At 35.6% G+C, this 12,644-nt stretch overlaps 2 protein-coding genes and 1 non-coding gene across 11 annotated transcripts in view; 2 read left to right on the forward strand and 1 right to left on the reverse strand.

Annotated features, from left to right (window-relative positions):
• Window positions 1-6,489, reverse strand: part of LOC116840389 (protein spaetzle 3-like) — a 20,546-nt gene extending 14,057 nt beyond the window's left edge. The window contains exons 1-2 of one of the 4 annotated variants that reach the window (XM_032807035.1): window positions 6,413-6,489; window positions 5,005-5,165 (exon numbers count right to left, since the gene is read on the reverse strand). The gene's annotated coding sequence lies outside the window, so the exon portion shown is untranslated. Of the gene's footprint in view, window positions 1-1,316; window positions 1,999-5,004; window positions 5,166-5,926; window positions 6,286-6,412 lie in introns of those variants that run through there. The other 3 variants (XM_032807034.1, XM_032807036.1, XM_032807033.1) reach the window with 3 other exon arrangements.
• LOC116840390 lies at window positions 6,117-12,601 on the forward strand. Of its 6 annotated transcripts, XM_032807040.1 has the most exons (7): window positions 6,701-7,034; window positions 9,027-9,155; window positions 9,285-9,407; window positions 10,213-10,467; window positions 10,555-10,730; window positions 10,911-11,021; window positions 11,321-12,601. In XM_032807040.1, the coding sequence occupies exons 1-7, from the start codon at window positions 6,860-6,862 to the stop codon at window positions 11,690-11,692; spliced, it is 1,341 nt and encodes a 446-aa protein (XP_032662931.1). In that variant the 5' UTR covers window positions 6,701-6,859; the 3' UTR covers window positions 11,693-12,601. The 6 variants fall into 6 exon arrangements, with proteins under 6 accessions (XP_032662934.1, XP_032662930.1, XP_032662928.1 ...); XM_032807043.1 differs by lacking the exon at window positions 6,701-7,034 and adding an exon at window positions 6,117-6,215 and having other exon boundaries at window positions 10,213-10,730; XM_032807039.1 differs by lacking the exon at window positions 6,701-7,034 and adding an exon at window positions 6,272-6,394 and having other exon boundaries at window positions 10,213-10,730.
• Window positions 6,936-7,007, forward strand: Trnah-gug. The gene has a single exon. It is a non-coding gene; the product is annotated as a tRNA-His (tRNA).
• Window positions 12,602-12,644: the final 43 nt, after the last annotated feature.

Genomic DNA, 12,644 nt, shown 5'->3' on the forward strand with positions numbered 1-12,644 from the left:
TAATTTTACAATATTATATATGAATATAATTATGTATAAAATTTGTCCATACATGTTAATACATGTTATTTATATATTATCACGTATAATTATATATATAATTTCATATATAATTTTGCATAATTACGCATACAATTATATGTAATTATACATCTAATTATACATAATTGTGTATAATTATATATAATTTTAAATTATATATAATTATACATAATTATGTATGGATAAATTTTATATATATTTATGAATGAAAAATTTTTTATCGGGTAACATTTACTCGAATTCAGTATATATATATTTTCTGCGTGTATATATATTTTTACCGCTGGGTAATACCCGTGAATGTGAGTACCACTCGGGTAATACCCAGATTATACCAATGGCGCGCTAATCAAGATCGCGTTATCGCGTGCATTATCTACTCGTACTTTTATTCGTCGAGTCATCTGTCGGTAGAAAGTGCTCCGCGCCCCGAATCAAGTAACGAGACACATGCGCGCTGATACGTAAACGATGCGTGAAAGGCGACCGCGCAAATCGAAATTTGTCACTCCGAGAGGCCCGCAGATCTTTGTGAGTCGAATGAACGAACTAGCTGAGCGTGTCTGCTTTGCGTCTGATATCACGCGCTGAAACGAGAGATCAATGAATCCAGAACGCATCGCGCTGACGATTCGCGGAACGAGATGACGATTACGGCCGCGAATGAAGCGAGGAACGAATCGCGCCAAGCCAGCCAAATTTCTTTGGAAAGTCGAACGAGTTTGGCCCCGTCACTTTCGCCCACTGGATTACTGTTTCCGACTTGAATATGCAAAACGTGTTTTCACTAAAGGTAAAAGCAGGACCGTCTATCTATCCTATTCGTCTCGTCCGAGGACTCTCTATTTTTTTTCTTCACGAACGTACCTGTGGGATTACGTAAAAAGAAGATCATTCCTGCGACAATTTCGACATTCTCTCGCGAAGCGCGCGAGCGGGATCAATTAGCACGGTGGCGCTAATTGCGATCGAGAAACACGATCCGCGTCTCGTGTTTCGCATAATCGCGCGCCCAACGCGATTGTCTAATCGATCGCGAAACCGAATCACGGCTCCGCCACGTGAACTACGCGCGCGCTATGATGTATGTCAGGTGGTCTCGTTTCCCGCGACCGGGGCAAGGACAACTAATCGCGCAAACGGCCAAATCCCGTTCAAACAGTCGACCCGCGCGGATCACGAATTAATAGCTGTGTCTGTGCGTCGAAAAAGAGAGAGAGAAAGAGAGAGCGAAGCATATGTATGTGCATGCGAGACACGACGTCTGATCTTACCTGATGTCAACCCGCGACATTCGTTCGGACACCTTCACCGCCTGCGACTCGAACTCGAACACAGAGACGAACGATATAGCGCGGAATATACGAAAAAGTTAGCCCCCAAGCCGCCGGACGCTTTCACTTTCACTCGGTGATCCGAAGAAGAATCGGATATGTGCGATTTGGAATGTCGTAATTGGAAAATAAAAGAGAACAATCGGCGAACTCGCTTCTAGAGAGAAAGAGAAAGAGAGAAAGAGAGAGATAGAGAATGAGAGAGAAAGAGAGAGATAGGAGAGAGAACACACAAAAGCGCGCAACAGGGATCGGTGCAGCGCGCGATGCTGCCGCACACGTACCGTCGTTGGCGGACGACGACTAAAGGAGAAGGCTTTTAACCAGCTGTACGGAACGAGAATAAAGAGAAGTGTCTCTGGATCGTGAATAGCGCGGCCTGCTGCTTCTCTTACTTTTACGCTACGTGTGCCCCTTCCCAGCTGTCCCGGTACTCCCTACCTTCAATCTCGATCGTACCTTCGATTCTTCATCGCGAGGGATCGTTCGTAATAGCTTTCGATGTTCTATATTTTCCGTCCCGTGCGCTCTCTTCGTCTACCATTTTCAAGCTACGAACACAGTCGACGAAATCTCCGAGCTCACGAGTTTTCGAGGGCGAAATCTCTGCTCGAAGTTAATCGAACTGGTCACACAGTAGTTGAAGAGCGAAGAAAGCTGAGTTAAAGAATGAGAGTAGTTGACCGATTTGAACGCGCGGAAAAATATACTTTTGTACTATCTATATATATATGTATATATATATATATATATATATATATATATATGTATATTGCGTTCAAGTAAATGTTAAATTAAAACTTAGTTTACTTATTACATAGAGTAAATAACTTTCTTCTCGACAAAGTTTGATGGTATTCTTGTAAAGAGAATAAATGCTTCTTTTCAGCTTATGATAATGAGCTCTTCTAAAATTTGTGATGAGTATTAAGAAGAGAAGAGAGAGAGAAGAGAAGAGAGGACACACATTACCAAGAAAATATTCTCCCTTGAAGGTAATCATTATTTGAAAGAAGGAAAGTAAACTGAGCAATCGCTTTTCTTAGCAGCGGAGTAACATTTTTTTATGTATACGTCTTCTCGTTTTATGTGTCTTTTTCCTCGTCATCTTCACTTATAACGTCAGAAATGAGAAAATGCACGCTAAGAATTGTTGCGAGACACGTTGAGATCAAATAAAACTTGCAATCGATCCAGCAGATTTATAAAGTAGTCTGAATACTTATCTTTTGTTCAATCAGTAAATTGCCTTATTAAGGCTTCGTATTAACATGATTCTATCATGCTATAATTAGCATGATAGAATCATGTTAATGCGAAGCCTTAATAAGGAAACACAAGTTAGAAGATAGAATGCAAATAATGTTAATTTCACGTTTATTTATTAAATGTTAGAGCTAAGAAAAGCGTTTGAGTCATTTTACGGATATGTTTGATCGACTGCAAATATCATTTTATGAATGCCAATGCCTGAACACCAATGACATCGGTCATTAATTTTGGACGTTCTTATTGTTTTGATCTTTAAATATGAATATTTAAGCTTTATTGCTTTAAAATATATGTTATTAATATCCAGGTTTTGGTACTTTTACTCAATATCTTTTTATTCCAACGTATTTTCTCTTTTTGAAAGAATTTTTGACGCGTGTTTTCTCACTTATAACATCATTGATCAAGAGTTCCGCGGCGAGGGATCAGGAACCTTAATGCTACCATCGTCACGTATTAATTCAGAAAGGGAATAGGAATATGTATAGGAAGAAAGTGAACGCGTAAGTCGCTTACTTTTGAAAAGATGCGATATATAGCTGTGTGTTCGCTTCACGTGAACTGAAATGAAAGGTGAAGGAGCGTGTCAGAGGGCTACGAGAAGGGAACGACGAGGAAAACGAAGGAGACGAGGAGAACGAAGAGAACGGCTTAGAGAGAGGTGCATGATTATGACTATCGAGGAGGCGGAAAAAGAAACGATAACGTCGACAACACAAACACATACAATAGGTGCGATATGAGATGTCTTTTCATTCTTGGTATGCCCATACGTAATATAGTTAAAAATAGCTCAATCATAAAATTAACTCTAAAGTGCTAATAGCAATTAGTCTGTTATCGCTAACGTAGAGTCATCGTGACTCTGTTAATTGTTTCTCACTTGTATAACATGTCTTATTTTTAATATTTTTTAATCAATTGTTTGCAGAACAAAATAAAGTGATATCAATTACAAATGTTTTTTTCTTTATCAAATAGTTATTTGAAGTGTAAATCAGTCAAAATGATTGACACTGGCAAAATCCAGTGTTAAATTAATAATTAATTTGCTTAATTTCTTTCTTCCTTTCTCTCTTTTTATCTCTCTCTTTCTTTCCCTCCACTTCATTTTCAACGAATAAATGACGACAATAGATAAACGGAAGAAAAGATATCTGTCACTTTCCGGAAACTCGAACGTGAGAAAAAATGCAAACTCAAACTAAGAACGTAATCTTTGAACGTAAGGTCCGAATATAGATGCAATGCAAGTCACACTTCCGGGGCAAGTCCACAATTCAATGTTTCTCGGTAAGATGAAACTGCGTGCGTCACTGACGCAGTAAGTGTAGAAGAGTGTTGGAAGTGTGTAAATAGAAAAAAGACGCAACACTGTAGCCGGACTGCCTCTATTTGAGATTACGCGACAAATGGTTCTCCATCGATTTGTCTCTATCACGTGAGATCACGCAATAGTAGCATTAGCATGCTCATCGAAGATATTGCAACACTATTAACGCCAAACGTAATTGCCGCATAATCTTGATATACTCGACGAATTTCTCATATTTTTCTAAAAAAGTTATTTCTACATCAAAAATATATTAAAGAAAAAAAATATTAAAGAATTAACAAATTTTATTAGGTAGGTAACATTAACACATTAACTTAAATAAGAATTCTCCTCATTTAAACCAACTGTTATTTACTTAAACCGAGTAAACAATACTCGGTTTAAATGAGGAGAATTTTTATTTAAGTAAATGTATTAATGTTATTCATCTAATAAAATTTGTTAATTTTTTGTCGTTATTTATTCGTTGAAAAAGAGGGGGAGAGAGAGAGAGAGAGAAAGAGAGAGAGAGGAAAAAAAAGAAATTAGGTAAATTAATTATTAATTTATCACTAATACTGGATTATTGTTTACTTAAACCGAGTAAATAATACTTGGTTTAAATGAAAAGAATTTTGATTTAAGTAAATATGTGTGTTAGTGATATTCTTAATAAATATTTAATAACTTTTATATATTTTTTCTCAGTGTATAATCTATAACAATTATTTCTTTACACACACACAATTTGATCGATCGATATTGATCGATATTCGATATAAAGAAAGAACCCGTTGAACAATAGCGCACACGTGCAGGATGGAGTAACGCGAAAAGCAAATAATGTAGGATCATAAATCGATGTTAACGACACATATATGTTGGCAAAGTTGAAAAAGAAAGGACTGGGAGAGGGAGAGGGGGAATCGAATACCTAGCGCGCATAGGCCCGTGATAGGTTTACCCTCGTTAGAGTTCATTGTTACGCAATCGACAATAAGCCACGTGCGAACCACGCTGGCAGGCGACACCTTTCCTTACCCTTGAGAGAAGGAAGCCTCCGTTGGTGAACGAGTATCGCCGTGCAGCTCTTTTCTTGTGTACGTAACGTAGTTCAATATAACGCGGTCGGCTGCTCCTGAATTAGTATCTGTACTCGTATCTGGATGCTGATTTTTATGTCGATCCGGATCTCGACGTCGCTGCATGAATATCAGACGATTCAAGGGAATTAAATTGATTATCATACTGGAATCCCCACAACAATGCTAACTGAATTATCTAAGTGATATTATATTATAATAACCCGTCATTGCAAAGGTGGGATCTGATCGATTTTTTTCTTGTTTTTCTTGGTTGTTTATAATTCTTATAATTTTTCAAATCTTATATGATCTCTCATGATTCCGTGGAATATTGAGATTTAATAATAGCTAACCAGAAAAATATTCTGAAGACATCACAAAGATTTAAAGAGAACGAAATGGAATGCTTGGGGTCTCTTAGATCTCATCTTTTCGGCTACGCGTTAATTTTTCTAAAAGTGATCTGCTTGAGGACAAAGCTTCGTATGAGATACTTTTTACTCCACATTTTCAATGTTTCTATATCTCAATACATGTTTATTTATTATATACGATATGTAGAATATATTTCAATAAATAACAATATATAAATATATTACACAATATATTTCAATATATACATATTCTCACACATTTAAAATCAGGGGAATTTTATAAACTCTTTTATCCTATAAGCTTCCTCTACGTCTGTATGTAAAATGTGTATTATCCTAATGAATAGTTTGGACAATTCGAGCAATTTGGACAACACAGAACTGGAGTAGGTTCTGGTTGTCCTTATTAACGGCCTACGGGCTCGAACGGGACGATAAACAATGACGATAAACTTAATGCTATACGTGTCGTATAGCTTTCACCGCAAGCTGTACTTGTCCTACCTGTAGAGTCGCGAGTAAGTGGCACGACGTATAATAAATACAACCGGAACCAGGGGCGTGTTAAACGCATTAGACGAAAAAAAAAAATAGATCGGGCACGTGACGTACGTCGCACGGTCCAAGTTTCGCAATTCGCGCGGGGGGGGCACGCGACAATTCCATGATTCACGCATGATTATGCACGCGTAACGGTCGCGGTCGATTCGCTGTTATCGCGCGCGCACACCGACCGCTTGTACTCCCGTCGTCGTCAGCCGATACGGCGAATCGCATTGGTCGGTCGCATGTCGTAAGTATAGTCCGTCATGAGCAATAGTCGCCGCTCTCGCGCGCGCGCGTAGTCACACTATCTCTGGACGATTGTTTCGATGAAAAGAGAACGACCGTGCTGTCTTATTTCCGCCGAGGAGAGATTTCAAGCCGCGTTAAGAAATAAAGTGGAATTCGAAGGCGACAAGTCGCGTTCAGGTGCCAACGCCCACATACTTGAAATGTCGTTCCGAGCTATCGATCATAACACGCGCCAATGACACTTGCGCAATAGCGCACTCTTGTGTTCCCTCTTACGTTCAATTTTAGACTGTTCCAGTTGCGCTTTGTCTCCTCGTTCATTCGACTCGATTCGTGCTGACAGGCCTGGAAATCGGAGTGCCCCGACGTCGTCTTGTATTCTCTTTGTCTCACGGATCCTTCGGTCATAAGACCGATCTTACCACGCTTGCAATAATCGCTGCGTATATTGATATTTTTCTCTTTGGAGCGGGGCATTCTGTTCTTCCAATCATGCTTCAACGAGAAGTTACTGTTTTCTGTTATTTATCCTTTAAGTTTCATAGTTGATCTGCTCTACGGCAAAGTCACGTGTGAGCAGTTTTACCCCATATTTTCAACGTCTTTTTATATTTAAACTCAGGACGGATATATCCTGGATACATGCATACATCTACATACACACACAACACGACAGTCTTATTCACAGAAATACAACATGCTCGCATGACCTTCAGTAGCCGTGATCGTCTAGTGGTTAGGACCCTACGTTGTGGCCGTAGTAACCCAGGTTCGAATCCTGGTCACGGCAATGTGTCGAAGCATTGTCACGGTGAAGGTGGTTTTTTTTTTTCTTTTTATGCCTTCTACATGCTTGTTAAGTAGAAAATTACTCGAAATCGCACGATCAAAATTTTTTTCTCTCTCTTTTAATTATATCTTATAAACATGAACTATAGATTATATATAATAGGGTGTCTTGTAAATCTGGTAATATAGTTGAAAAAATTATGTTTCTACATGAAAAAATAAATCGATAATAAAAAATGTAGAATAAAAAATATTTACATATAGATCTTATTTTTTCAAAAAAATTATAGATATTTATATTAACTACTCACTTAATCTTGTTATATATATATTTATATTATTTGCTTTTTTATTGTATTTGTTATATATTTAGTAATTAAGAATACACGATAAGACAAGATGTAAACAAAATACTTTCTTTTTAAGAATTTTATAATAACATTTATTAAAGCAGTAGTGTGTAAAAAAGCCTTGTAGTTACGTGATATTTATTTTTAGTACAAACATTAATTTAGTTCACTGATAACTTCAAAAGTATCATTTTTTATTCTGCGTGCCTGTTTTTGTTTATTTTATTTGGTCGCTTCAAAAAATGGTTGGAGTAGAGGGATACTCTAATGCGTGACGTTGCACGAAATGTTGCTAAATACTTATAAATCGCGTCATTTGTTTGAGACCTAGTGTAATTGCGTAAATGTTGCATCCAGTTGATATATACGTGTATTAATAAGGTCACAGATGCAGCTTAAGAAACATTCAGCAAGTTGTGCAATATAAACAATTATAAATTAAGGAGTGTTCGGTCGTTACATTTCAGTACAGTGTGAAGTCGCGTGCAACGTGTGTATCTGACTTGATATTTTTTGAACTTTCAACATTTATATCAGTGATATGGCATCGATACGACATCGATTGTTATTATTAATTTATATTCTATATTGTGTTGGTTTGTACAAGAAAATTTTTCTGAACTCTATTCGATTATAATTTGATCGTGCTTGTGACATGAATATTATATATTAATAACAGATTTTTATATTGTTCGTGTTTGAGTAGGCCAATGCCAATTGTTTAGGTGAAGAAATACGCGTTAATATACTGCATCATACTCACACAATTGAGTAGTTTGCTCCAATAAACGGTTCAATCATGACCAATTTATTCAGTGCGATACAATAACGCAATTCGATATGCAACGCGGATGTAAGGCGTTCAATCAGAGTCAATAAGATTCGAATTAGTAAATGTGAAACTTGAAGAATTTGCATTGGTATGCACGTTTTGAAAGTTAATAAGAATTAAATAAATATAATTATTTATCTTATCGGTTTATCTATATATAAAGTTTCTCAGACTCACCTCCGCAAGTTTTGTAGAAACGCATAACGGATTCAGATGAATATAAAAGTCTGATACCGTTTTGCGATATCCGCAATAAATCTCGAGATATTAATTAAAAAAGATTAGTGAATGATCACGCGCGATATGATAAATGAGTTGTAGTATCGCCGTCTGCCGTTATATACTTATATATTAGGTCAAACTGAATAAAAAGTTCCTCTATTTTGCAAGTGACATAGATTTTTAGATATTGATTGAAGAAGATTTGTGCATTATCGCGCACAATCAAGTAACAATTCTCTTTTATTAGTAACTAAAAATTTACGTAGTTATTTGTAAAATGATAAAGGATTTCTTTGTTTAGTTTGATTTAATGTACAAGCACACATTGTCACAGCTCATCTATCATATCGCGCATGATCATTCACCAATCTTCTTTAATTAGTATTTCGACTATTATTACGAATATTGCAAAACGGTATTGAACTTTTATGTTCACTTCAATCTGCTCTAAATTTCCACAAAAATTACGAAGGAGAGTCTGCGACACTCTAAATGTTGTGTGCAATAAAAACAATTATCTAAAATTTATATTTCTGCACAAATAATTCTGCTATCGAAAATTTATATGTATATAATCGCTGCTAGTCAATTTGATATTTAATGTATACTTTTATAGTTATGATTCACGGAATATTAGTGGATATAAGTGATGATGAGATCTGTAGTATATTATGCAAAGAATGTGACGCTTCTGCGGTACTCGTGAACAATCAATGTGAATGCAATTTTAATGACGATAACGAAGGTATTGTTCTATCAATTCATCAGTATCTTGTATTTATACGAGATAAAGTATTAAAATAATTCTCAAATCAAGTAGCATAAGCTGTCTATTTGGCTTAGCCGCTCAATAATATTTTAATTTTTGATGTAGAATGTATACAACGTTTACAGAGAGAGATTCAGACTATCGATCTAAATGCTCTCTCTGACGATTTCACAAACGAAGAACGAAGTTCACGCGCTGCTTTCAAACCCAGACGTCGTCTTAGAATAGGTGAGAGGTAGCAATAATCATACACAAAAATATTTTAATTTTCTATTGGCTGTTGTATATACAGGATGATCCATTTTAAGTGCCTACTTAAAATATCCAGAAAAAAGCTATTATTTGAGAAAATGTTCTTACTTTACCTGTGATAATGTTTTTACAGAAAAAAATTTGAAATTTACACAACTTTCGTCTGGAATATTTTGTTATGTAACTTTTAGTTCTTTAGATATTTGAGTGTTGCTTTCTAGATAGAAAAACCACACCCTGTATTTGCGTCACATTCGAATTATCTCAGAAGTTGTATCTAGTCGATATAGTCATAAAATATTTGAGCTCATGTTCAAAAACATTTGGGCTCGGCAAAATGCGACAATTTCTACACATTTTACTGCAGAATTAGTTTCGTCAAATACTTGTCAAATAAAAGCATTATTGTTCTAAAATTAATTCAATAATTTTATAGCAAATAATTTTGAAAAGCGAACAATTCCTATAAAGATAATTTCGTTTATAAAAAATAAATCTTAAAAGATTGCAATATTTTAGGATATTAGTCATATTTATTTTATTAACAATAATGAAATAATCTGTGTCGTGTTTAACCAAAATCTGTCATTATTGTCCATCACTTTCTGCCACCATTCAATTAATTATCCGATCTTGCGTCTGTAAAATGACTTGTCTCTTAAGTCAATAAAATTATCGACAATCCGACGAACTTTTGCAAATCACTGATTTAAATCGTAGAAGAGCATCTAAAAACGATATCAATGCCTGATATCGAAATAAAGACTACTGAATCTTGTAGGAGATGCCAGGAAAGTGGTAGAATACTTTACGAATGGAGGAGTATCCGCTGGTCACTCGCATTTTCTCAGAGGATCCGATGCAATTTGCGATAACACCAATTCCGCGACAAATTCAGTCTCGGGCACGATTCGTCAAAGTAATACTGAGGACGAACTTTATCTACCTACCAGTGCTCTTTCCGGGAATATATACAAGTCACACAACTTTCCGTTGCATATACTACCAGGAGCCGTAGCGACGATACTGGATCCAGGTATATCCAGCACAAAAACGTATGCTCCAATCCTAGGAATAGTGAGACCAACTTTCGACTACCTCGCGAATCGCTTGTATCCAACAGATCCAGTGTTGGATTCGAACGTCCATCTACTTAGAAATCGGGGACACAAATCGCCATCCCATGTTTTATTGCAAACATTGGCTCTACCTTTGCACACTGTGCACAATTTAGCCGCACGTCGTTACTTTCCGTATTACCCTCCAATGTATCATAATCCCATCGGCAAAAATTCTTATGTAAGTATTGCTCAACTGAATGATCTCAAATAATACATCCGCCAAGATTTCTTACAGTGAATTTCTCTCACATGTATAATTATATTTAATTAACAGCGTATCTCTAATATATGCATAAGTTTGTGTGTATAAATTTATACATAACAATTGCATTTAATCAAAAAAATCTTTCTTTACTAGCCACGACAAGAAAATTCACCGATTACACCCTTGGTCGGTCAACCGTATGGGAATAATAATGATTTCGACCACGAAACTTCTAATGACTCGTCCATCACCAGAAATAATGCAGTAAGTTTCGTAATAACGTGTAGGAGTACGATCGCCCACTCTCATTACAAATAAACGAATATATAAGCTGTCCCACAAACTGCGACCTTGACATCAATGACAATTTGTGAATTTACGAGTTGCGACACTCTGTGCATTGACAAGATGAATTGCGACATCATGTATGCTGATACAACTGACGAATAATTATAACAGGATTATGATTACAGCACTAAAAGAATACAATTGCGCTTAATTTATCGAATACTGAGCTGATATGTGGTAGAGCCAACTATGAATCAAAAGTTTTATTCTTTCAGGATGAATCCGTTCAAGGCAACGTTGCAAGTACCCGTGCTGCAAGAATGAACGCGTTGTTTCCACTGATGCAATATAGGCATCTGTTTTCTCCCTTGGAATATATTCCTTATTACAGCCCTTTACTCTACTCTCCATTCGACGAATATGTTGCTCCAGCTGCTTCACATAATTTCCAACGTATATCAGATTCGACGCTAACTTCTACGCAGAATTCAAACTCTTATTACATAAATAACGCAAATACTGAACGACGAGATGAAGTGCTAACTACTGTTACGGACGAAACTGCATATTCCAATGACGAGCAAGCAAAAAAGACTGATGATGCAACTGATCATACTAGTGTTTCTAAAGAACAAAAAGAAATGTGAAAAATGCAACGACTTTGGAATATGTATACAGAATATTCACCATAACAGTATCCATCATATTTGTATAAGTTACAAGAACTGAGCAGAAAAAAGTTTTAGATATAATTAATCAGTGTTTAAATGGCAATAAGATGCAAGAATATAAAATTTTGAAAACTTTCTTTTTCATAAAAAATCGAGGTTATTTTTTTCTTTTTTTAATGGAATCATCGTAATTCCGTTTTTTATCCATAGTTCTATAAAAATATATATATATACATAATATATATTATCAATTCAGAAGTTTCAATTTTCTGTAAGGTAGAAATAACGTTTTACTTCAGATATTTATACATGTTGATGAAAAAAAGGGAATAAAAAAATAGAAATGGAAAAATTTAACTGTTTGCATTTCAAGGACTACACTTCACTTGTGTTTTATATGAGAGAATTTTTACTTACTTTTAAAGATTAAATATCTGTCTGAATATACATGCCTTTCTCTGTAATTTTATCATTTTTTACTTCTTCTTTTGTTTTATGATTTGATATTATTGTACAATTATTCTCAATATTTGAGATAATGGTATTATAATTGCGCATTGCTCCTTGACATTAGACCTATCACCATGTGGCACTCTAATCATGTATTTTTGTGATCTTACTTGGTATTTTATAACAACTGCATTGCATTCTTCTGATCTTAACACATTCGTTATCACAGTTCATCAGATGAACTTTCCCCACAGCCTTTACCATATTTTTTTATGTAACAGTGTAAAACTGATCTAGATATTGTGCTTAAACAAAGAACAAATGTCACTCACATAATGATATGCAACATTGATCTTTCATGAGAGATTGGTATGTTATATAAGTATGACACTGATAGCAAATGTGTTAAATTTCTTGATATTGATCTCAAATCATTCTAGTGTATAACAATGCATTGTGATATAACATGATTTTACAG

Source organism: Odontomachus brunneus, unplaced genomic scaffold (genome assembly GCF_010583005.1).
Source record: "Odontomachus brunneus isolate Ranch 3 - 2012 unplaced genomic scaffold, Obru_v1 Obru_scaffold_009, whole genome shotgun sequence".
NCBI classification, from domain to species: domain Eukaryota; kingdom Metazoa; phylum Arthropoda; class Insecta; order Hymenoptera; family Formicidae; genus Odontomachus; species Odontomachus brunneus.